This window comes from Lonchura striata, chromosome 28, assembly GCF_050655825.1.
Source record: "Lonchura striata isolate lonStrDom1 chromosome 28, ASM5065582v1, whole genome shotgun sequence".
NCBI lineage: Eukaryota > Metazoa > Chordata > Aves > Passeriformes > Estrildidae > Lonchura > Lonchura striata.
This window is the reverse complement of record NC_140730.1, coordinates 4,940,749-4,964,864: the sequence shown is the minus strand read 5'-3', so window position 1 is coordinate 4,964,864 and position 24,116 is coordinate 4,940,749. Positions and strand designations below refer to the sequence as shown.

The following is a 24,116-nucleotide window of genomic DNA, read 5'->3' as shown; positions in this document are numbered from 1 at the left end:
AGATCAGTTACTGGCAGACCTTGACAATCTCAGATTTAAAACCCAGTATCACCAAGCACAGCAGAGAGGAAAAAAATACCTTTGTGTGTAGAATTCAAATAGCAAATGGCCATTTGTGCTACTTCTAAAACGCAGAGCTGTGAAGAACTTTTGTCTCTGCTCTCCATCTGTCTCACAGCTGCTCAGCAGCACAGCCCACTGATTCTGGTGTTACAACCTCCCAGTTTCTTAGTTTCAACAATGAAAGCAGTTTATGAAATAGCTATTCTGGATCTAAAGAACTTCTCTCTTTCAATACACATTCCTTACATGTCACAAAACCCAAATTCAATACACGGCATTTTGCCTCTGGTACAGAAAGTTTTGTTCCATTTTATTCTAAGATCTACACATGGGCATAACAAGCCCACTAATGGTCACAAGAGAATAGAGACCAATATATTAGTGGTTTATACCTTCCATATAAATTACAGAAAAACACCATTAAGTCAATTTTCACTGGAGAGACCATTATGTAAGAGCTATTAGAAATAAACTGGGGAGATGTGGCATTAGAACTTTATATTACCAGCATTTGTTATGCAGGGTAAGAGGATACAGACTTCATTTATGTGCAAAACCATAAGCAAGTTTGCAAAAGCACTAAACTTTATGCACGACAGAGACAGATGTTTCTGCAATGTGCCAAAACCACACCCCTGATCTCTCTCTGTCAGGTTTGGCCCCAAGTCCTCTGTGGCAGTGCAGAGCGATGGACAAGCTTGCCAAGTCTGAATCTGGCACAATGCTAAAAAGATAATTTTGTAACTTAAAATTACAGGCTGTTCCCCTAAGCTGGCAGTGGGGCTACTTTAAGTGGTAGAGATAAAATGGTTTTTAGTGTGTCTGTCATTGGCAAAGATCACTACTCCAGTACCCAGCATTTAGAAGCATAAATTACACCAGGACAGGGTGATTGCATTTTTACTTGCCTCTATTTGTGACAAAATTAGACCCTTTCAACTCTACAACACACACAGCATCTCAATTTTGGCCTGGAGATCTGTATTTAATGACTGACTGGTGCTAAGAAAAGCACTGCATTCAATGTCACTACAACTCTGGACAGGCAGCAAGAAAAGGCTAAGCCAGCCTAAAAACATTTTACTCATGCACAACAGCTTCCTTTTTTTTTTTGGGGGAGGTAGGTTTGCTCTTTTTATTTAACACTAAGCTTAGACAAGAAGACTTTACATCCAGGTTTACAACCTCTCACCACCATTCTGTTGTGTTGGAATACACAACTCTGTTTTCAACATTATCCCTTTGGGTTTTATTTCCAATTCAAATAATATAGACATGGAACTCCTAACAGGATTTTAGGAGGTTAAGAGATTTTAGCATGTTAATTGTAAAAGAGATTGTAGCATATTAATTTCTGGGTTTCATACAGAGGTTTAACTGCAGGGTTCTGTCTGCATGTGATCCTGGTGGAGATCAGAAACGCATTTAAACGGACTTAAAATCACATCTACCTGAACTGTCTGTCCTGTGAGATGCTTTGTTCTTGCCACCTTTCTCCTTGCTTCCTTTAGTGAAGGTGGCCAGCTTGGTGGGGATCTGCTGCTGGACTGCAGCTGGTTTCTGGATCTGGTTGGTTGCACTCAGGAGATGAATTGGCACTTCGTTCTTCAGGGAGGGCCGGTTCTCCAGGGTGGTGCTGTCCCTGCGCACCAGGTCCGGCCGCTCCAGGTACTCCAGCCCGGCCACCGAGCTCACTCTCACTGAGGATTTGGAGCCAGCTGCAGATGGTTCCACCCCTTCTCCATTGAAGCTGATGGAATGACTGATCATCTGGCTCTGCAAGAGGAAAAAGGTATTCTAGGTCAAATGGGGATTTTCACCCTCTCCATCACAAGTAGGAGAGACCATCCCCAGCCCCAAGACCTAGTGCAAAGCAGAACAGGGTAGATAAAGCCTAAAGGTTCCTGGGGAACAGAAAGAAGAGCAAGGTGTAAGTCCCCAGACACCAAAAACAACATCAGCAGCTCCAAACTGCTTAACAGTGCACCTAGGAAAGAGCAGACTGCATGGGGTGATGACAGAGCAGAGAGAAAGCAGGACTTGCAGAATGTTTCAATGAACCAGTTTAATCAGACCTACAAATTTCTGTTTAAAGCACAAGAAATCTTTTTTGAAATAAACTGTAAAAAATGCTGTTGATGTAGCACAGCTTCTGCAATCATTTGCCTGCAAGTTCCTGAATTTGAAAACTACTCGGTCAGCCACAATTGCAAATAACTTATTCTCCATTTCTATCTTTTTAAAATATATTTTCATTGCCAGACATCTGGGTGGAACTTCAAAGACACTGGGAAACTGCCAAGCTCTGATCTCTCTGAGAGTAGCCATCACCAGCTACTTCAGGTGATGGTTTGAGTAGCCCAGCGAAAGGCAAAAACAGGCTGGTGCTGCAGCAAGTGCAACCTTCATCCAGAAGCAATGGGGTAAACAGGAATAAAACTGAGAAAACCAATCCCTCACCTGGCCCATTTCTGGGGAGAAGGTGCCTGACACTGTGTTCTGCTTCTTCAGCTTCTTTAGCTGATCCAGGCGCTCCCTTTCTTTCTCCACAGCTCTCTGGGCTTCCCGCAGCCTCTCCAGGTCGTGTTGATAGGCCTCCCTCTGCCTCTCCAGCTCTTCCCTGTCCTGGCTCAGCCTGTCCCGCAGCTGCCGCATCTCCTCCGCGCGCTCCTGCAGCCGCGCTTCCGTGAGTTCGAATTCCCTCTGCTGCCGGCTCCTCTCCCGCTCCAGGCGCTGCTGCTCCAGCTTCAGCTGGCTCTGGAGCTTCTGGACGTTCATCAGTTCTTCCCTCTGCTTTTCAAAGTTCCGCTGCTTCTCCTGCTCCAGCAGCAGATTCCCCCGGGTGGACTGCAGCCGGTACTGCTTCTCCCGGTCTGCCATGGTGGCTCGCTGCACCTCGATGTAGCTGTCCTGCTGAGATATCACAGCCTGGAGGGGATAAGAGTGCAGCATGAGGCACCCAGGTTCAAAAAACACGCACAGCTAAGCAGGAGATGACAGCATCTACCAGGTGAGGCTACAGTCTTTTTCTTCCAGAGTATATCCTAATTCCAGCTCATGCAGCCCATGGTGACTGATACGACATTGAAGATGGCCAAGCAAATAAATTATGCTTATGTGTGTCAAACTGGACATTTCTTGCACCTGGAATTGTTACTCTGAAGTCAAAATATTGCTGATTACAAGGTAACATAAAAACAACTAATTCATACACACTTGTATGAACAATGAGCACAAAGAGCAGACATAGCTCAAAGCAGGAAATAATTAAGTGAGCAGGAAAAAGGAAATAATTACTTAAGACAACAGCTCTAACACTTCCTCCAAAATACCAGGCAGTTTCCTTGAGTCTCAGGTCTAAATTCTGCACTTTACTCCAGCTTTAGGGGATATTTTCAAGGTAGCTCTTCCCCTCACATGCATAAATTTTATTACATTTAGTGCTTAACAAATCTCTGGGATAGTAAATAGTGGTTTACCTGAAGACTGAAGAGCAACTGCAACAGCGTCTGTATCCTTTGGACAAGCTAAAGAGGAGGAAAAAACATTAGGCACTTGAGCAGAACTCTGTTTTGAGGCTTTAGACTTTTTTTTATTTTTTAGCAGTGAAAATAATGCATGGTATCTGTACAAAAAGACACACAACAGAAGCATGGCCACCAGAGTACTCAAGCATAGCAAAAGCCAATATGGAGGCACAAGGAATTTCAGTTAATTATTCTTGTGCAGATATGAATCAGTGCCCAGCAAATCTCCCCGGGATTCCACAGAGACGGCTTCATCATCTTCTCTTCACCTGAGCTCTTTAACCATCACTTCCTCCCGTGCCCCAGCACTGAATCACTGCACAGGTACAGACCTCACAGGGATTCAGAGGCAAGTTTGGCCAGTGAGCTGTTAATGTGTTGGGTTCCACAGACATTACAAACATTGAGTTTTGGGGGTGGTTTGGTTTGATTTTACATGCTATTATTACACTATGGTTACTTGCCATTGGATTTCTTAACAGCAGAAATAACATACCTGAGACTCTACGGTGGGCTGAACACCACTGCTGTCATCCAGCCTTGTCCCATCACTCTGTAAGGGAGACAAAACCAACATTTGTGCTAGGGACAATTGCTGGGCACTGGCAGTGCTGCCAGAAAGGGCTGGGATTGCTCCCATGCACTGAGGGACACACATCAAAAATACTGAGTTCATAAGCCAAGCTGAACAGCAGTATGGTGATTAAAGCCTGTGTTAATGGGACAGGATCAAAAGAGCAAATGGAAAACTGAATTATCTTGCCTCTCAAGTGCTGAGCTATCAAGTTGCCCCACAAAACATCCTTAATAGAGTCAAGTAATTTTACAGATAAAGCTGCTCCAGTCCAGCCCTGCCAGCTATGACAACTTTAACTTTGTGAGATTTGTTCTGCACCACTATCATGATGAGAAACACAAGGAAAAGCATTTAAATTCCTCATAAACTCAACATACAGTTTGAGATCCTTCTTCTGCATCAGAAGAGGGGTCATGGAGCTGCACATCTGAACTCAGTGCAGGACCTCTCCAGTCCCACTGCCTCTGGTCACCACCACTGCTCTTCCTGCCACCTGGAAGAGGAGAGGAGTATGAGAAGCTCACACCAGCACCAGGCCTGGGATAACCCAGTGAGTGCCAGAGCAAACAGTAAAACTTGCTGACTTTGAACCAAAATGCAACTGCATGGCTTCTCCATGCTGATCCCAAATGGAAGATCAGGCAACAGTGACACATAGGGCTGCTCAAAAAAGTTTAAAAACTTGAGAAGACCGGGTTAAGATAAATAGGGAGGGTAAGTTCAAATTACATTACACTATTTTAAGTGAAGCAACTACAATGTCTGCATGAAAATAATCAGCTCCCAGAACTGCAAGTTCATGACATGGAATACTGGTCAGCAGGAATACTGCAGTCACTGCAGCACCACTGTGAGTGTGGAAGGAGGTAAGGGGAGATGGACCCCTCCTGTAAAAAGTACATGACAGCTGTATGGAGCCTTTCAGAGACATCAGAAAGTGCTCTGGAGATTAACAACCAGTGAAATAAGGGCCATTCACTTTTTCAATTAATGCATGAAGCAAAAATGGAGATAAATAGTATCTGGTCTTTCCTCTTATTTCATTAATTAACTGATAAATCATCTGTGCCAAAAGGACAATTTATATTACCTAAGGATTCAGCAAACCTCTAGTGACTGTGCAGATACAAAGTGAAAAAAAATGTTCATGACATAATGAAAGCAGACAACTAAATTCAGATTTTCCAGGTTTTCAGGTCAGGCTTATTTTTTTTTAAACAAAATTAAAGTTCTGTGTGGAACTGTGGTAGTTATAAAGAATGGGTTACAGTAACGCCCTTAACATAACACTGAGAGCCCTACTCTGCTCTCTAGTGTTGATATCAGGAGCAAAAGATCCAACATGCTGGAGATTTGCTCTGATCTTCCTTTTTAGAGCCTGGGGAAGCTTCCTTATATGAGAGCCTCAATTCCTTGTTCTTATTCTCTCTACAGGAACCACAGTAAAAAGGTCAGAAGAATGCTGGGTGTTCCCTTTCTTACTTTTACTTGAAATTGAGGGACTACTGTCATATCCTCCAAAGGTCTCTGCTCTCCGGGGGAGTCCTGAGCCATCCTCAGGCTGACAGGATGCACTGCCAAAGTGAGTGAAGATAAAGTCCTGGAGATTTTCAGCTGGGGAAGAGGAGAACATGTCATGTAAACAGCCATGTCTATGCAGGAATACATGTTATCATCCTAATGAGTCCACTATAAATTCAGGCAATCTGAGATGTCCTCCAGTAAAGACAGATTTTCCTTTGTGAGTAGCTCTGCATGACAGGCTCTTCATATGAACATGAGCTCTTCCTTAATTGCAAGATAAGGTTATCAAGCCTTGAGTGTTTGTTTTTCTTTCCTTTCCTAAACAGAAACTATGTTTGGGCTTATTTTCTTTCTAAACATACTATCTTTAGACAGGCTGTTTTTAATAGATAACACTCCTATAATATTACATTTCAGGACTGTGTGTTATTAGAGCACACTGTTACCCTTTTTGAACAGATTAATCCCAAAGTCCACTTGTTGATCCTTAAAAATAAGACAATCCAAGCTGTGCAGGTCTTCCACCTAAACCCACAAATGCACTTCACCTTTCTTGCAGACTGGTTCTGAGAACGAGGAAGTCTGAACCGTGTTACATAAAAGCATTATGTTATTACAGGATGATTTTCAGGGCCTGTACTTAGATCCTGGGTGCTTATCCCCACCCCAGCACCTGAGTGAATGCCCACACATTCCCACATTCCATTCACCTTCAGTCACTGCAGACTTCAGAATGGCCTCTCCTTGCAGATTCTCTGAGATATCCCCCCGAAGAAGCAGCCTGGCTCGGGATCCTTGGGAATGGTCTTCAAAGCCATTCACCTCAGACATTTCCAGATAAATCTGTTGCTTCTCAGTGAGACTTTGCAGAATCAGGTCATCTTTCATGTTCAAACGCTCTGAAGGAAGAAACAAATTCAGTCCTGCCTTCCTTGTCACTGTCACAGAACCGTGTTCAATTTGGGAGATTATCACTCATTTTATGACCAGAGTATCAAACGCAGAGATAAAATTAACAGTTAAGGAGAAAACTTATGGAGCAGACAAAGCTTATTAGACTTCTTTAGCCACTAGTTCTACAGAATCTTACACCACCTTGAAAGACATATGAAGGAGAAACTTGATCATATCTTGATAAAGAATTAGACAGCCATAAATCACAAATAATGCTGAGAAGCAGCTTGTAGAATATATAACTAAGTCATTACCTTGAAAATCTCTTAACTTTGCAGCTCTTGCTTCAGCCTGCCTTCTCTCTGCTTCAGGTTCATTAAATGTTCCTCCTTCCTCATCAGGACAGCTGTCCAAAGGGAAAGACAGATTTATGTTTGATTTGCATGTAGGATAATTTAAAACCATCTCAGGATTCAACTTGAAGCTGCTGCCTCAGTTGTGGTTTATCCTGTTTTATCAATCTTCCTCCCTTTTCCAAAGCACTGTTGCATTTGACATCGGTGAGCCTTTATTTTTAAATGACAGCAAGACAAAGTCTTTGACTAGTTTTTATTTCATCTTCATCAGTGGTTTCTTCTCAATGAACACAAACAGAATTGCACACTGAAGTCTTACAAAGAAAGTTTGTGGAGAGTCAAATGGATTTTGAAGATAAATTTATACCTGTGAGTAGAAGACAAGCAAGAAATTTGGCTCCTGCTTTTCCTCCTCCCTTACCTCTCCACAGCCCTGCGGATGTGTGCCATCCAGGAATTCCTCTCCTCTTTGGAGCTGGTGTGAATTTCATACATTTCTGGTCCTTTTAAGGAAGCGCTAATTAAGAACATTGCCTTTTCCTCATTAGCTACCTCTCTCACAATCAATTTTTGCAGTGAGATAACTGGTGGCTTAGAGTCCTGTAAAATAAAATACAGTACATCAGATGTGTTCTTTAGGAATTGTGTTTCCTAGCTGCCCCTCTTCCTGTTTATCCAGAGCCACCAGGAACTGTAACATCATGAAATAACTCTGATCTTTTCACATGACACTTCTGATGTTGTTATTTGATCAATGAAAATATGGAATTAAGAATGTACATGTCAGAAACAAGAGGTCTTGATACCTGATTGAACATCAAAGCCTGTGTCAATTTAAAGATCCTCCCTGAGTCCCAGAACTCAAGAACAGCCTCAAAAAAAATTGCTCAAAAGGAGGCAACCCCAAAATTTGAAAAAGAAAACAAAAACCTTAATGACACATTGTGAAGTGAAAGGAGAGAACAGGAGGAAATGTTAGGGGTTTTAAGTTGGCTCCAAAAGAAATAAAACAGAGGTGCTAGAGGGTGTCAGGCCCTGATAAAAAAAATGACACCAGGTGACAAGTAGTGTATTGTATAATGAGGATTAACTGGATTAGCTGTCAGCCTTTGCAGTGAAAACACATTTACAGGAGGGATATTAGTTACTAAAAACCTGTCAAGGCTTCCTACAGCACAGCTCCAACATATGCAGCCTAGAAAGTTCTTTCCCAGGATAAAGTAGCTCTTTGTAACTGCTGAACCCTCACAGAATAATCTAGAGCCATGATAAGAGAAGTGAAGTGTGAAGCAAACACCAGGAACACCAGCTTCTGCCAGCTTCTCTGAGCAGCTGTACTGCAATTCCAGCCACAAACAGAGGTCACTGGAAAAACAGAATCACTGAGCAGATCCATTTGCTCCCTCACTTGATTTATTTATGGAGAACTGATATTAAATTTCAAATGAACTGTACACAAAGTGATACAAAAAAAAACATGGTCAGACTTTAAGTGTAGAGCACGTTTCCAGAGGAAAAAAAACCCCACCACACAACACCCTGTTCTGTGCATTAGGAGCAGGGTAATTGAAAAGCACTTGTTTGTGCAGCCCTGAGGTCACCAAAATAGCTTTGCCATTAGAATTTAGCTTTAATGTTAATGTCTTGGAAAAAAAAATACACGCAAGAAAACAATTACATAAAAGAGTTTCTCTGTTACAGGTTCTACAACAGCCATCAGTGAACTAGATCAGGACAAAATGTACGAATTAACTTCTCTGAGGACACCTGTGGAAATGCCCTAGAAAAGCAAGTGAATTCACTGAATGTTCTGGAGTGCTGCAGCAATAACATCTGCATTTAGTGCTCATTCCATGTATTTCAGGAAAGTTCTCTGCCCCTAGTAAATCTCAGGGCAGTATGATCACAGTTCCCACGTCCCTAACTGAGATGGCAGATTCTTTCCCTGCACATAAACAGAAGCAGGATTTATTCGCAAGTGTTTTTCAAAGCAAAGTTCTACCACATGCAATGTCCATGAGATTGTGTACAAAACCTCAGCCTAACACAGTTCAGTGGAAAGGAAAGTCACAGCACAAGAAGAGAAACAGTGAAAACCATGGGAGATGTGGCAGCTACAACTGGCCAATGCAAGGAAATACTGTTTTGCACTGGGAGAGTGGAGAAAGGATTCAACAAGTAACAAAACTGCTTCACAAAAAGTGATTCCATAATACTTGGCTGGTTTATTCACTTAATTTTCTTCCTGAATCTCCTGTAACAAGTATCTGACATCCCTGTGTTTTTTCTGTAGTTACTGTCACTTTCATAAATGCTCTAAGTGCACGTATTAAATGAGAACAACACCTACCACAGATGCAAATGTGTATTTTTGGTCCTTTTCTTGTAAGAGCAACAGTACATCGGTGAGCAGGACTGCCAGAATATCTACAGTAACAAAAGAGACAAAAAAGGGAAAGAAAGTCATATTTCAAAGCAGAAAGACCAGTCCAGACTCAAAAATCACTTAACTTCTATTTCCTGTAGGCCAGGGAATAGCATGCCACCATTTGCAATACTGGGTCTGTTACTGCCTTCCACTTGGGCTGTCCCCAGCCAGGCTGCACCATGCAGAAGCAGCTGATTTAAACAGAGCTCATTTAAAGCCTGAGAACACCCACACACACATCCTACACATGGACTCCAGCACTCCAGAGGGAACAAACACATCCCTCTCAACAGCAGATTCTTCTGGAACTGCAGCCATTCAGGGTCCCACCTACTCCTGGCTGCACTTTCTGTGCCACTGAAGCTTCTCCTTGAACATTTGAGCAATGAAGCTGCTCAAATGTTCCCTGATGGCCACTGCTTTGATTTTCTGGCAAATGCAGAATTAAGTGTCATGCGGCTGACATGACACAGGTTTTGCAAAGTGTGAAGCAGAGCTCACACAAGATAACGCCTTTCCACAGGAGACAAAGTCAGGATGACTCAAAGCTTTGTCATCCATCTGAAGACTTCCCTCTTGAATTGGGAAGCAGACCAGCCAGATAATAAGCAAACAGCATAAGGAACTTATCATGCACCATTACAGAGATGCTTATTGGACAAGCCAAGAATAGAACAAGTGCTATTTCCTCCAATATCCTATTAAACAAGCAGGTTATTGTCATCTTATTTTATACCCAATCGATCAGTAATAAACAGCTACTAAAAAAAAAAACCCAACATAAACCTTGTTTCCCAGTTGTGTTTTTGCCCTTGCTGGTGCTGTACCTTTGAGCCTCCCTGATGCAGCTTTCCAGTACAGCATCCCATCCAGGAGGAGCCGCCTCTGGCCCATGTCATCCTTCCGGAACAAAAGCCCATTCTTGCATTTCCCAGATGATTTCAGCTCCATTTTGTGCATGATCTCCTTGAGTCGCTGTCCCTTCTCACACTCATTTACCATGGCATCTACATGGGTGATGGTGTCCTTAATTAAACTAAGGGCCTGAGTCAGCTCTTCGTAATCTCTAGTTCCAGCTAAAGGAAAAGAGAAGCAGTCAGCCACATTTTCAACTCTGGAATACAAGACATGAGCCACCTAAATGTAATTTGGCATAAGGGTTCCATACAGTACTTTGGCATAAGGGTTCCATACAGTACAGTATTTTCTAAGAAAAAAAAAATAATTAAAATTTTATTATTTAAAATTTTATTTTATTATAAAATTTTATTTATTTAAACATAAAATATAATAAACTAAAGCTCTGAAAAGCAAATGAACTAACAGGTTTAACTACTATGGGTTTGTGGCTGCAGACTTTAAAAGCTTCTCTTCTCTGAGGAGAGGCTAGGAGAATTGGGATTGCTCAGCCTGGAGAATAGAAATTTCAGAGTGATCTAAGTGTGGCCTGAAGGGAGCCTACAGGAAAGATGGAGAGAGACTATTTAACAAAGGCCTGGAGTGACAGGACAAGGGGGATTGGCTTTAAGCTGAAAAAGGGCAGGGTTAGATGGGATACTGGGAAGAAATTCCCCACTGTGAGGGTGGGGAGGCCCTGGCACAGGGTGCCCAGAGCAGCTGTGGCTGCCCCTGGGCCCTTGAAGTGTCCAAGGCCAGGCTGGATGGGCTTGGAGCAGCCTGGCACAGTGGGAGGTGTCCCTGCCCATGGGAGGGGGTAGAATGAGATGAACTTCAAGGTCTCTTCCAACCTAAACCATTCTGTGATTCTCTTGACTCTCTGAGGTGAGACTGATCTGGCACCATCAGCCAAAAGAGAAGTGAGAAAGCAGACAACAGCCTGTCTGAGGTAAGAACATGCAAAACATGGCAGAAAAAGGACCAACAGACAACTGTGAGGCTTCCAGGAACCATCCCACCTTCTGTGTTCTGAATGATCCGCTCCACCAGGACCGGGTACTTGGTGATGCGCTGGGTGACCAGGAGGATGCACTCCTGAACACCCAACCTCCGCACGATGGAAGAGTTCCCAATTTTCTAGAAAACAAGAGAAACTTGTCACACCCACTGTGCACTGTACTCTTCTAACTCCCTCTCCATTTACATGCCTTCTGCCCCAAAACACCTCTGCACATTAGACACAGCACCACGAAATTAGTTGCACTCTTCTACTAAAGCAAAAATCCTGGAAGTACGCAAAAAATTGCCTTTATTACTGGAAAATATCTTAGGTACTGTTTTCAACTACTGTTAACTAAATGTGGAGTCAATCAGGGAAACTTCCAAGTCTGAACTGCCTATTGTTAACTGATCACACTTTATAACAGGGTCAGACCTTAAGTACATAGAAAAGTTCTGTGGTTTTAAAACCAGACCCAACCACCTACCAGTCAAATTAGATCAATAAGGAAGGAATTAAGTGTTTCTTTTACCACTGTATGCTCCCCAACAGCCTGACCTACAGAAACACATTCCTGTTTAGAAATGGAGGACTGTAAAGCACCAGTTAATCTGACTGCAGGCACAGCACACACCTGGCAGCTGGAGAACACAGTACCAAGATCTTTCTTTACAAGGTCTGAAGCTGCATGTTTTAAAACTCTGGTCACTTATTTAGTTCCTTGGAAGTGAAGGGCTCCCACTTTAAAGGCGCCTGGCTAAGATGAGCTGTAAGTACAGAGCTAAGTTGGAAAGTTCACACAGTATCACTTACTGGTGACTGGAAAATGAGAATATTTAGGCCTCTGCAAAGCCACCTGAGATTCAGGTTACAGCTTCCACTTGGCTGTGTCTTTTCAGTCCTTCCTATTGACTGCATGTTAGAGTGTGCAGCAAACCACCCTGTAGCCAATCTTCTGGATTTGGAAAGATGGTGGCGTGAGCAAAACCTGACTAAGAGTCCATGCTTTTTCTACAGCAGCTCATCAACAGCACTTACCATTGATTTAATTTATTAACAAACCAATTTATCCTGATGGCCACACAGCAGGACAGAGCCCTGAATTGAACAAATACTCTATTTCCCAGTCCTGGGTGCTCCCAAGAGCCTGCCTCAAATATAACACTTGCTAATTGTGGTTTTGTCTCCAAGTAGCTCAAAAGATCTAAAATACAAGAAGCTCACAACCCACCAAATAATGAGAATATGGCTCTAACCCTGCTCATTCACATTTGAGGGATCTTCAAGTACAAAACAAACCCCAAAGCAGTTAAGTATATATTGCATAGTCAGAATAGGAGACTCCTGGTTATTTTTTACCTTTATTAAGTTTTGGAACTTCTTATTGCTTTGGAGCAGGTCTTTGTAATGGCTAACAGCTTCATTGTGTCCACAACAGAACACACCATATTTTTCTTTCATTCTCTCCCCATTTTCACCTGAAAACTAATTGGAAATAGAAGAATAAAAGACATGAATCTTTCAGAGTAAACCTATCTCCACTATAAACTCCAGGTTTAACACAGTTTCTAAAACATTTCTCCTGTATTTCAATTTCTTCTGTACCAGAAATCAGAGATTTATGCAGTGTGACATGTGAGGGCTTGGAATACCACAAGATAACCAGGTATTAAATGATGGTTGTAATTTTGAGAATTTTAAAAAAGGATTTCTGGATCTCTGTGCTTAAAAAGTCTGTGAACTGTAAAAGTTGAAGGGCAAAAAGAAAAAAAGTCATGATATATGATAGAAATTGTTGCATCCATTCCATGCCAGAATGGTGCTAAAGCTGCCACAAGTTCAAAGGATCCTGACTGCATTTTTAAAAGATCAGAATGAAGAAGTTTGGCTTTATCTGAAAGAGAACCAAGTTTGGAATGGACACTAAGAAAATGTTACCTTACTCTTGCAATAGATGAAAAATAGAATCAAACAAGTCACATATCCCACAAGGTGTACATGTGCATGCCCAAAGAACATTTAATATGCTACTTGTGACTAGATATATTCCTGGGAGTCATGCTCCCACATTAACTGGGAAGAGAACCATAAACCCAGGATGAAATCAATCTTTGCATCACATAATTTTACCCTCACAGGTAGCTTTTTAGAAGCTTTATAGTGTCAACATCTTTGGCAGGATTTAATTCACACCTGTTTTACCAAGAGGTCTCCAATGTTCTGGATTATATAATTTCGGTCACTGCCTTCTTCCAAGGATTCCTTTCGTCTCTCCTTCAGCTGGAGCAGGAATTGCCCGTGCATCTCCAGCAGCTCATCCACACAGGGAAAGAGCTTGTTGATGACTGCATTTGAGAACTGCAGCTCCTCTCTCATGGCTTTGGAGTACACCTTCAGCATTATTTTCAGTGTCCTAACATGGTGCATTTCAGTCTGCATTAGTTCTGGGCAAGGTGAAATACAGAAATAAAATCAAAAGTCATTTATGTGCTGTGCAGTGCGATATAAGAGCAGGCTCTGAAAGCCACAATCATCTTCTTCACTACAGTCTTTGCATCACCCATGAAGCTCCTAAATTTGCCTTGCTAATATCCCAGCCCAGCAGTGACTGACCCTACTTCTTTAAGGACATCTCCCAGTGACAGCTGAGCTGTTCCCTAATTGTACAGCTGGGCTTTGCTGCTTACAGAGCCCTGCTGAAACCCATGGGATGCTTAAAGGCATTCACACAAGGAATTACATACATGAACACAGGTAACAGACTTGAAAACTTTCACTCAGTTTTAGTTTTCAAACACAAGTCAAAATGGGAACCCACAAAAATTATTTCTCTTTTGTTTCACAACAGTGGCATTATGAAATAGAAGTTTTAAGAATAACAAATACTCTTACCATAAATGACATCTTGCCTTTTTATAACGTCTTTCCTTTGCTTTTTTGCATAAGGTTGTTCCACTGCAACACTCCAAGACTCTGCCTCAAACTCATGAGCATCTGTTTCTATTTCACTCCGGAGGGACACAGAATATGCATCTAGACCAAAAGCACATTCAATTTCAATTGTTATTAAACTCTTTCTCACCATATCCCTGTTTACCATCAGTAACAACAACAAGAGGAAAAAAACACCTCAATGCTGCTTTCAAACCCGTGGGAGAAGTTGCATAACAATCCTGAAAAGCACAGAAATTCCATACCTTCCAGAAAAATGGAGTCTGCTGTTGAAGGTGCAAGCGAGATAACATCATCTGAAGTCTGCTTAAATTTTACAAAGCCTGAATCCCCTTCATCCATGTCTCCTGAAATTAGCCTAAATGGCCAAAGAAATTAGACCAGAACAATTAAAAAAAACCTCCAACTTCTTTAACAAGCATCTAAACTACACTGCAATTATCTTACAATAAATAAATAACAGATATCACTGCACTCTTTAAACAGTTAAATCAATTTAGCAACTCCAACGCTGAAATACTGCAGTTTAATTAGAGCAGCATGAGCAAAGCTTGTAACTTCTGGTATGACAGTTTACAAGGACATCACCTGGTGACAAGGCACAGCCAGTTCAGAGTACAAAGGGCACTTTCACTGGGAAGGGAGTATAACTGGGGCACATCAAAAGTAAATAGCTACTTAAACCAGCAGATAGCCTTGAGCTTGCTTACTATTTTAATGAAGATATTCCGCAATTTAAAACACTGCTGCCTCCTACACCAGGCACCAGCCCAACCTAGAATAGCTGAACTCAGACGAGACAACTGAATTTCACAGCAGTTCTTGAGACAAATACATCCATGAAAACCATAACCTAGACAGAAACACTCAAATACTGCACTATTTTACACAATATTTTTTGTGACACAGGACAGGGGGACTAAAGAAAAAAAAAAGAAAAAAAAAGCATCGGTCAGGGAAAAACTTTCAGAATTAAATGCTCAATAGCTTGAAAAAAAGACATGAATTCTCGTTTTTCTTTTCACACTGGGGAGGTGGGGATGGATTAGAAGAGAAGCATTTTACTCACCCAAATTTATTAACAGCTCCAGCAGCGTTCAGTGAAGGCTGGGAATGTCCTCTTTGGGCGATAGTCATCCCGAGGTTCCGGGACAGTGCTGGGGTGCCATCCGCTCCCAGGAGAAGACTTCGGGGCTGCTCCTTCAGAGAAGTGGCTAAAGAGGCAAAAATGGAATTGGTACTCAGAAAATGAGGCGTGCACTGCAGCTCACTTGCTCTCAGCCCTCGCTCGGAATGCGGCCGGAGAACTGACAGGATCTTGGATGTCAGGAGCTCGTTGTCCAAAAAAACATTCTCATTCCATTTTCTTGAAAAGGAACCACAAAAAGACAGCTCGGGGTGAGCTGGAATCGCATTGCTTCTGCCGCTGCTTTTTGAATTTGTATTCCCCATGCTCGCCACTGGCTGCCCTCAGAGCTGGCACAGTAAAGTGGCCCCAGAGATGCTCTGTTTTTATACTACCTGTGATCCTTCTAGAAATGTAAAGCTGCCACTTAACTTACTGTATTGGCTAAATCAGCAGGTCTGAAGTGCAGGAAATTGGTCCCTACTGTGCCCATTTAGTGTGGAAATTGCAAAGTATCTTCTCCTTTAGTAAAACACCAGAACCTACACACAATTATTCACACCCCACCATATAAGGGCACAGAACATTTCATGGCAAACAAAAAAAATCAGAGATCACAGAAAAAAACCCACAAGGTCTTTGCAATCCTTACTGCTCACAGCAATTTATATCTGCATGCATACACACTGCACATAATAGATACCTGAGCTAAATTTAATTTTAATACTGCAGCTTTTTAATGCTTTTTAAATCTAGACAAATTGTGAACTGGAAAGATATTTGAAACTTTAATCACTATTACACAATATGTGGAAGCCTGTAATAGACTTATAAAAAATGGATACAATTATTTAGTACTAATGTCTGTAATAAATGATAAGGAACGGGAGACAAAATACATCCTTTTAAAAAAGGAACTTCAGGGAAGTTAAAAATGAAGACTCAGCCAGACAATCTTTAGAATTGATCCCTGACAAGGTCTGTAGCTGCCCTTTTTCAAAGAGCTTTTAAGGACATGGGAGTGGGATCTCAAGGATCCCTGAACCCAGGGCTCTGTCACTGCAGGGACAGACCCAGCTCCTCTCCCAGTCCCAGGACCAGGGGCTGCTGCTGTAGCAGTTCAAGGGGGTCTCCAGTTCCCAGTTAAGGCTTATGCATCACTCTTTGAGTAAAAACACTCGTGTCCACCCAGTCCTAAAAGTTCCCCTTTTTCAGCCTGCCCTCCTTAGTGTACCTTCACTAATAATTCTCTCTCCCACTTCTGCCTTCTCAGTGAAGCACAGTTAAATCAAGGTATTTGTGGTTCTTGTCATGAAACAGGTTTTGCCACATTTTTTCATATCCCTGCTCTATACCTACTTGTCTCTCATTTCATCTTCATCGACAGAAGAATTGTTTTGGGGCTGCAGGGGAGGTCTCATCAATGACATTTAATATAAATTATATCACCACATCTTTTCCTGCTGGAAATACTTTTCCCAAAACCAGTTTGGGTTTGAAACCTCCTGGCTACACACACACTACATAGTCAGTCTACAACAAACTGGGTAAACTGAGTCCATTCCATCCCCTCTTGAGCCCCAAAAAGAGACTAATTAAATATCTGAAAGATTTGCCCAGTCAGATTTCTTAAACAAAGGCTTAATAACCAATGTCCCTACATTTCCATTTGGGGAAGTATTGAAATTATTTGCCATCAAGTTCTCTTTCTGTGCTCTACAAGCCAGGAACATAAAGTTCTTTTACACAAGGATAGGCCAGACCAAAAAATCTCCAGAGGCAAAACAAGGGGACAGGGATGGGGATACACAACACAATTTATACCTCTCTGAAAATTAATTTTTCTTTTACATTGAGACAGTATCTTTGGGGTTTTTTTGCTGGGCAATGCAGTCTGCAGGGCTATGCTGTGGCTAGTAACATACAATGGCCAGGCTATTAGCTGTTCCTTTAATTTCCAGCTTCTGCTTTTGACTAAGGAAAATGAGTACTGCCTGCCTAGCAGAGCCTGCACGACCCACAAGCCATTTTCTGAGTTCAATTAGCACTGTCTGCACACTGCTGTGCCCCACATCGATCGCTGCTCCCCTCACACAGACCAGCCCTACAGACAACTGCTCCCATTTTCATTAGCCCTTGCTTCCTATTTTAGTCTCTGCACTTTCTCCTAAATGCACAAACCCATTCTGGGTAATGCAAGCAGCCACTTATCTCCTTATGATAATTATCCCCTGTGCTGCCTCTTGGGAAGAATCATTTAATGAAGAGGACACCTTGCAATGCAAATGGTACCTGAAAACACCTGAAACACCCAGAGTGATGCTCAGACATCCAAGTCAGCTGTGTTTGACACTCACCTGCCCTGTTAATGCACCCTTTGTAACATCTTGTAAAATTAAAATGCCAATTAATACACCCGTGACTGGGATGGTCTTTTCCAGGAGCAAAAAGATATTTCAAAGCCTATGCTGCAGTACAGATGCTCTTTCTTCTGGATTTTTTTTTTCCTCCCAGATCCTTTTTCCTCATTTTATTTCAACAAAGATTTATGTTTAGACCATTAGTGCTAGCTTGTCTTAGAGATTTCTAGCAACCACTAGCTGCAGGCAAGTTTTAAATAGACAATTATGAAAATCTGATGTAAAACAAAGTTCACAGTTCTAGTCTTTTCAGAGGCCAGAGAATAGACAATCAATGAAAAACGAGCTTATTGATCCCTTTTCACCATGATATTTTGAGGTTACACAGCAAGAAGGTATAAAGAAAAATAAAAAGATAAAAAGATAAAAACACACAGGAGATTGCTAGGAGCCTCTAAGCCATTCCCAATAGAAAAAAAAATGAAACCATCTTATTAAAAGAGACCTTCTCTATACTTCAATAACACACCGTGTATAGCCTTTAAAACATATTAAAGAAAAAAAATGCAATTGAACAGATAAGCCTTGAGCACAGAAATCATTCTTTAGTACAAACCTGGGGAAATGCACTGGGGCGAACTTTGTGGAGATCCAGAAGGTCTGTGCTGCAAATCTTTCTGCTATAGGAAAAAATACAATATTCTTACATATCCAGACCAAACTTTCAGTCCAAAATGAATCATATTTTTCCTATCCTATAGCATTAACTGTAAGTGAAGATGTTCACTGAGAATATAAAAGATTTAACACAATAACAGCTTTGACTTTTTCATGTGTCAGACGAATGGCATAGAGACATTAACACTTTGTATTAAATTCCACAAAGTATAAATCAGGCTGAAATAGAACCAAAACTGAAACTACAGCTGAATTGAAGCTATGAGAATTAATTTATGAAATAAAAGCAACCCCTTCATGTTGACAGTCTTCACTTTGCTATAGTTTAGTTCCTAGCAATACTGACTAAACTAATTCAGCCACTCTGAACCAAAATTCAGGCTGTCCATTTCAAATTGCATCTTTGGTAATCTTTGCTAAACCTCATCCTTCTTGCAACACTAGGATATTAAAACCTATTGAGGTACAAGTTATCCAAGATTCAAAGAAATTAAATAAACAAATAATACAGGCTGTAACAAATGACTTTTGGGGAGCTTCCCTTTGGGGTTCCCATTTCTGATTGAATTCTTCACCCCATTTTGTGCCACCACTCTCTCTCTGCTCTCTGCAAGAGTGGTTTGTCAGGGCCGATTCAACCTTGAAATTCTGGGTGGTGGTGAAGAGTGGAAATGAAAGCATCAGAGCAAGTGAATTTTTCTGTTTAAAAGGAAAATTCACAATGCCCTGAGATGTTTAAAATTATATATCAAAACCCCCACAAGAACATTTCTGCCCTCAGAAGAGTTACATTCTATATCACCAATGGCTGAACACACTTCCTCTAACCTCTAATTGCCCAGGTCTGAGCTGCTCTGCTCTCTCTTTTCCCCCCTCACAGTACTCCCTAATCTGCTATCAGTCTCTGAAATCATCAGCACTTGGAGGTTAAAACAAACTAAAACTCCCTCAAGTATTATTAGTTATAAGGAGGAGGAAATGATTTTCAAAACCAATACCAGAAAAAAAAACCCCAACAGATAGACATCTATATGAAACAACCTGTGACCTTACATGCAATCACAGGCACCATGGTGACAGAGATAAAAAAATAAACAGCAGAGCAAGACCAAGTTCATCACAGTTCCCAAATGAAACCACTTATTCTGCATTTTCCAGCTTAGAAATAAAATGTAACTGTTACAACCAAATTCCCTTCCACCCCTTGTGCTCTTCCATCAGTTTTGAGATGGCACAACATTCAAATTATAATTTAATAATTCCCTATAATTGAATTATATTACATATAATTCAATTATATTCCCCAAAAAGTTTGAGCACTTTTAGGGTTAGTCAGTTCTGGGACACAGGCTAAGGAATTTACAGTATAGCAATAAAAAGTTTCACTTTATTTTCCCTCCACACATTATCATTAATTACTATAATAACAAGTTAATAACTACTTCATGCCTCAAAGACGTAGGGCAAGATTCTGTACTGATGTAAATTAAACCATTTGCATAAATTAAGCTTACCATGTCAAGCCTTGTTATTATAAAAGAAGAACAAATATTAAAGCCCACCTTGGGTCTGATGCTGCTGCATTCAGTCAGCAAACTCTTGCAGTTCTTGTGGACATTCACTGCACAATCTGAAATGCACACACACACAAAAATTCTTAATTATTCTTCTTTGCTGTCTAGGGAAAGGAATAAAGGCACACAAAAGATCTTAATTTTGGAAGAGGTGCAGAGCAAGCTTGGGTGCTGTGGCAAGCATCCTTGTTGTGCATGTTCTGGTCTTGATTTCATACCAAACCCTGGAGTTTTTTCAGTAAGACTGCACCACTGAGTGCAATTCACACATGCAAGAACCAAGAGCCACTCTGGAATGCACAAACAGTTTTCTGCCCAACCTCCACTCAGTGAGCACAGCTTTCCTCATCCTTGCAAAGGCCATTTCCATGTCTCTCCATCCAAAATTGATACCAATCAAGAGGCAGCAATTCTTTGGCTCCACAGGAATAGCTGCTTTTCTGCATGGACTATTGCTGGGAGCTGCAGTAACTACGGTAAATTAAAGATCAAAACACTCTCCAGAATCATCACAGCATTACCAGCACCACAGCATTACCACCCTTCCAGCTGCACAAAGGAATTGTTGCCAGTGCTCTCACTCGAAAGTCATAAAACTATTACTAGTGTAATAAAATCCAATCTCCTTTTTTTTTCCTCCTGATAACTACTTATTGAGAAAACAGGAAGGAAAACTGATAGTGCCAAATATTTTCTGCAGCCTTTCTGTCTATCTATAAAACAAGATCCTTCATCAAAAGCAAAGCAGGACACCAACAACTCAGTAAAGGACACCAGGATTTGCCTTTTGCCAGACATGCCTGTTAAAAGAGAAATAGAACAAAACTGGAAAGATGAACACTATATCTGCTTGAGAAAAGCCAGTTTATGTTTAAAGCACAGAGGAAAAACTATTTAAGGTCCCTTCAGAACCACGCTCACCCTGGCGCCAGGACTGGGGATCTGCTTTAAGGCTCCTGGCTAACCCAAAGAGATGCTCACTTCTGTTTTCCATAATTTCAGCAAAAGCCAGAGAACAGGTCCAAAATACTTACTTGGCTTTAAACACAAATAAATTAACAAAGATATAAAAACAAGACTGAGAGAAAGACTGAGTGTACAGACCTGCAAGATGCTCACATGTTACACAACTTCCCCAAGTGTGGGAAATAAACTGCAGAGTTCTGCTCCCAAGTGCCTGCCACATGAAAAAAAAAAAACCTCCACAAAAACTACCACCTCCCACAACTTCTCTTATTTGGGATATTCCTACTGCTACCATACCCCACGCCACAAACCAAAAGGCACCACATCTAATTTCAAATGTATGTACCTCTGCAAATGCACAATAAAAAAATGGATCAAAATCTTCACTTATTAAAACTGTGTAGGGAATAACAAATATATTCATTATTTCAGCAATGGTAAGGCCTCCACCTACCACGAGGGAATGAAGAGCTTGTAAAAAGACATGCCTCAACAACAAACAAGTAGTTGACAATGGGAATCCCTTTTCTCCTGAGACAAAGAAACAAACTGTAGGACAAAAATCACCGCACAAAAGGAAAAAGAAAATTCTCCATGACGTCAGGCTGGGTTGGTTTCAAGTGCTGCTCACAGATGGGTTCCCTTCAGGGCAGAACAGGCAGCCCCATGGATCCTCAGTGTTCCTACAGCCACTGCCTTTCCACACCACGTCCTGAAATCCATGTAACTCATCTAGAATTCTGTAATATAGTCATCTAGAAACATCAAATTTCAACTAGATATTCATATTCCCCAACATTTACCCATTTTCAGTGATTGCATTTAGTAATTTTTTTCCCTATCAATGATTAGTAGGACCAATTGCACTTGGAAAGCCTGGGTTCCTTGTTAAGGTAATTGTAAAAGGGATCTCACTTAAAAACGGATTTCAATTTTAAAATCATGCCCTTGCTCTGTAAAAGATAACAGCTTGTGGCATTCTCAGTAGGCATTTTTCACTTAATCAGCTGACATATCTAATAGTGCTGTGTATGACTTCCCTCCACTGCTGAAAGGTTCTTTACACAACAGTGGAGAACATACTAGAAAACAGCAAAATGCTACAGAAAAGCCGCAGGAAACTGCAGCTGAATCCAAGGACCCCATTCTCCGTGAGACTACTTGAAATGCATTTACTTAAAGATTTCAAACTGGCATTATTTTTGCCCACATAAGAGAAAGGTGAAACGTGCCAGAAGACTGTTTTATGAGCATATTTCATTTTCTGAAACATTCTCTAGCTTCCTCTATTCAACACTTCTGCAGTGCTGAAGGGAGGCCACGCTAATTCAGGATGAGCAGGAGCTTCTGAATACCAGTGGCTGTGGTTTCCTTTTAATGCATGTAAGATTTCTGCATTTATTGTCATTACTCTGCATCCTTATTAAGCCTTTCTGCAAATGCTATCAGAGAACTGCAGGGGTGAAAAAAAAAAACCAGCAAAGAGAAGAATGAGAGACATGAGGGACAGGGGACAGCAAAGTAGGGACAGGAACCTGCACACATGGAGGCAGATATATTTAAGAGCAGAAATACACATGAAGGGTTCTTTACAGGTGTAGAGAAATAACAAATCTCTAACAGGTGTATAGAAATACCAGATTTCTATCTTTTCCAGTCATCCAGAGTAAAGCAGCATCAGTAAACTCAAACTGACAATAAAATTATTTTTGCATTTTTGCATTTACCATCAGCAGAATTTGGTCATAGTCAGATCAAGAATTTGGGAAGGTCAAAAAAAAAAAAAAAAAAAAAAAAAAAGACAGTTCTGTCAGCAAGCAATTCCCCACACTGGAGAGGCACAGAAGATATTCCTGAGAAAGGCAGAGATAAAACCTCAGAGGGCTGCAGCCAGCCTCTCCCTTGTCTTCTCCTCCCTCAATCACCCACTGAGCAGCAAGAAGATTAATTTGGCAGGGAAAAACAGACCCTCCAAAGGATTTCATCTTGATAGAGACTGTGCTGCAGAGAAGGGCTGCAGCTCTGGCCAGCGCTGCCAACACCAAAGTGCCAACACACTGAGAAGGTCCAAGGATCTGGGTCACCTTGACTGGATGGGGACAGGAGCACCACTACTACAGCTGAGGGTATCACAGCAGCTGAACCACCCAGCGTGGAAACTGAGCAAACCCACCAGGGTTGTTCCTGGGCTTTAATCAACAGATTTGGAATTAAGGCTGAGAATTTTGGGAGCATCACATTATCCCAGAGCTGTTTACTACAGTGACTCACTCACTTGAAGCATTTTGCAGGGGCCTGAGCCAAAGATGACCTAATGAGTGACTAAAGCAAGGACCTCAACCAGCAAAGAAATATTTAAGATGAAAAGGCTAATAAACATTAGAAAAGATCCTGTTCATGGCTGAGGGTAACAAATTTACTATCTGTTGTAATAAAAAACATTTCCCTTATCAATGAGATGTTTTCCCAATGGCTCACAGAAAGTAATTTACAACCTAGGAGCATTTTATTGGAGTCATTACAACACCCAAAAGCATCACCCTATTCACACTAGGAGAGGGCAACAAACCTGGCTGGAAAGGGGCAGGCAAAGACATTTTTTCCCCCAGCTGGAATACCTTCCAGGGGATCAGACACTGCCCATGTCCTATAAATGTCTTCCAGAATTGGATTCCAGGACAAATCTATGACTCACCAGATATTATGAGCACTATGACCCTGACCTTTGGTCTGGAACGGTACTGCCCAATAAAATAACTCTTAGAAGGCCATTTGAAAACAACAACTCACAAACAAAAACGCTGTGATTAATCTAAAATTCTACTATTGACTTTCTTTATCTCAAAGGTTTTTTTTTTGTTTGCTTTTTAAATGACAGATTAAAAACAAACCACTTTAAAGCAGCTAAGTTCAAACAGGGACAGACTTTAACAGGGCTTGTAATGATACAAGGAGTTCAAGGATATTCAACACCTATGAAATCCAGCCAGCTGAAAAGAACCAAGGACAAAACAGCTTCCTTGTGAAATTAGTAATTTTAATTTTTTTTTCCTGTTTTCAACTGTCCAATGTTTCAGGGATCAAAAAGAATCTCTTGCCTCCCTCCTCACCCTTACACCACACAGGGAACTCCTCCCTCTTGAACTGACAAAGGAAACAACCCTCATATGAATGATTAACACTGAACATAAACT

The 24,116-nt window shown here is 41.3% G+C and overlaps 1 protein-coding gene across 3 annotated transcripts in view; it reads right to left on the bottom strand.

The window, feature by feature from the left end:
- Positions 1 to 24,116, bottom strand: part of ARHGEF18 (Rho/Rac guanine nucleotide exchange factor 18) — a 50,984-nt gene that overhangs the window by 5,267 nt on the left and 21,601 nt on the right. For 2 of the 3 annotated variants that reach the window (XM_085562505.1, XM_077788791.2), the window contains exons 11-29: positions 19,945 to 20,012; positions 18,321 to 18,384; positions 15,288 to 15,432; positions 14,464 to 14,576; positions 14,159 to 14,299; positions 13,460 to 13,710; positions 12,626 to 12,751; positions 11,286 to 11,403; positions 10,197 to 10,445; positions 9,292 to 9,368; positions 7,363 to 7,541; positions 6,900 to 6,991; positions 6,402 to 6,590; positions 5,650 to 5,781; positions 4,545 to 4,660; positions 4,087 to 4,143; positions 3,543 to 3,590; positions 2,524 to 2,991; positions 1,515 to 1,839 (exon numbers count right to left, since the gene is read on the bottom strand). In XM_085562505.1, the coding sequence (XP_085418631.1) occupies positions 1,515 to 1,839; positions 2,524 to 2,991; positions 3,543 to 3,590; positions 4,087 to 4,143; positions 4,545 to 4,660; positions 5,650 to 5,781; positions 6,402 to 6,590; positions 6,900 to 6,991; positions 7,363 to 7,541; positions 9,292 to 9,368; positions 10,197 to 10,445; positions 11,286 to 11,403; positions 12,626 to 12,751; positions 13,460 to 13,710; positions 14,159 to 14,299; positions 14,464 to 14,576; positions 15,288 to 15,432; positions 18,321 to 18,384; positions 19,945 to 20,012 (2,958 nt within the window). The remainder of the gene's footprint in view (positions 1 to 1,514; positions 1,840 to 2,523; positions 2,992 to 3,542; positions 3,591 to 4,086; positions 4,144 to 4,544; positions 4,661 to 5,649; positions 5,782 to 6,401; positions 6,591 to 6,899; positions 6,992 to 7,362; positions 7,542 to 9,291; positions 9,369 to 10,196; positions 10,446 to 11,285; positions 11,404 to 12,625; positions 12,752 to 13,459; positions 13,711 to 14,158; positions 14,300 to 14,463; positions 14,577 to 15,287; positions 15,433 to 18,320; positions 18,385 to 19,944; positions 20,013 to 24,116) is intronic. The other variant, XM_085562504.1, reaches the window with a different exon arrangement.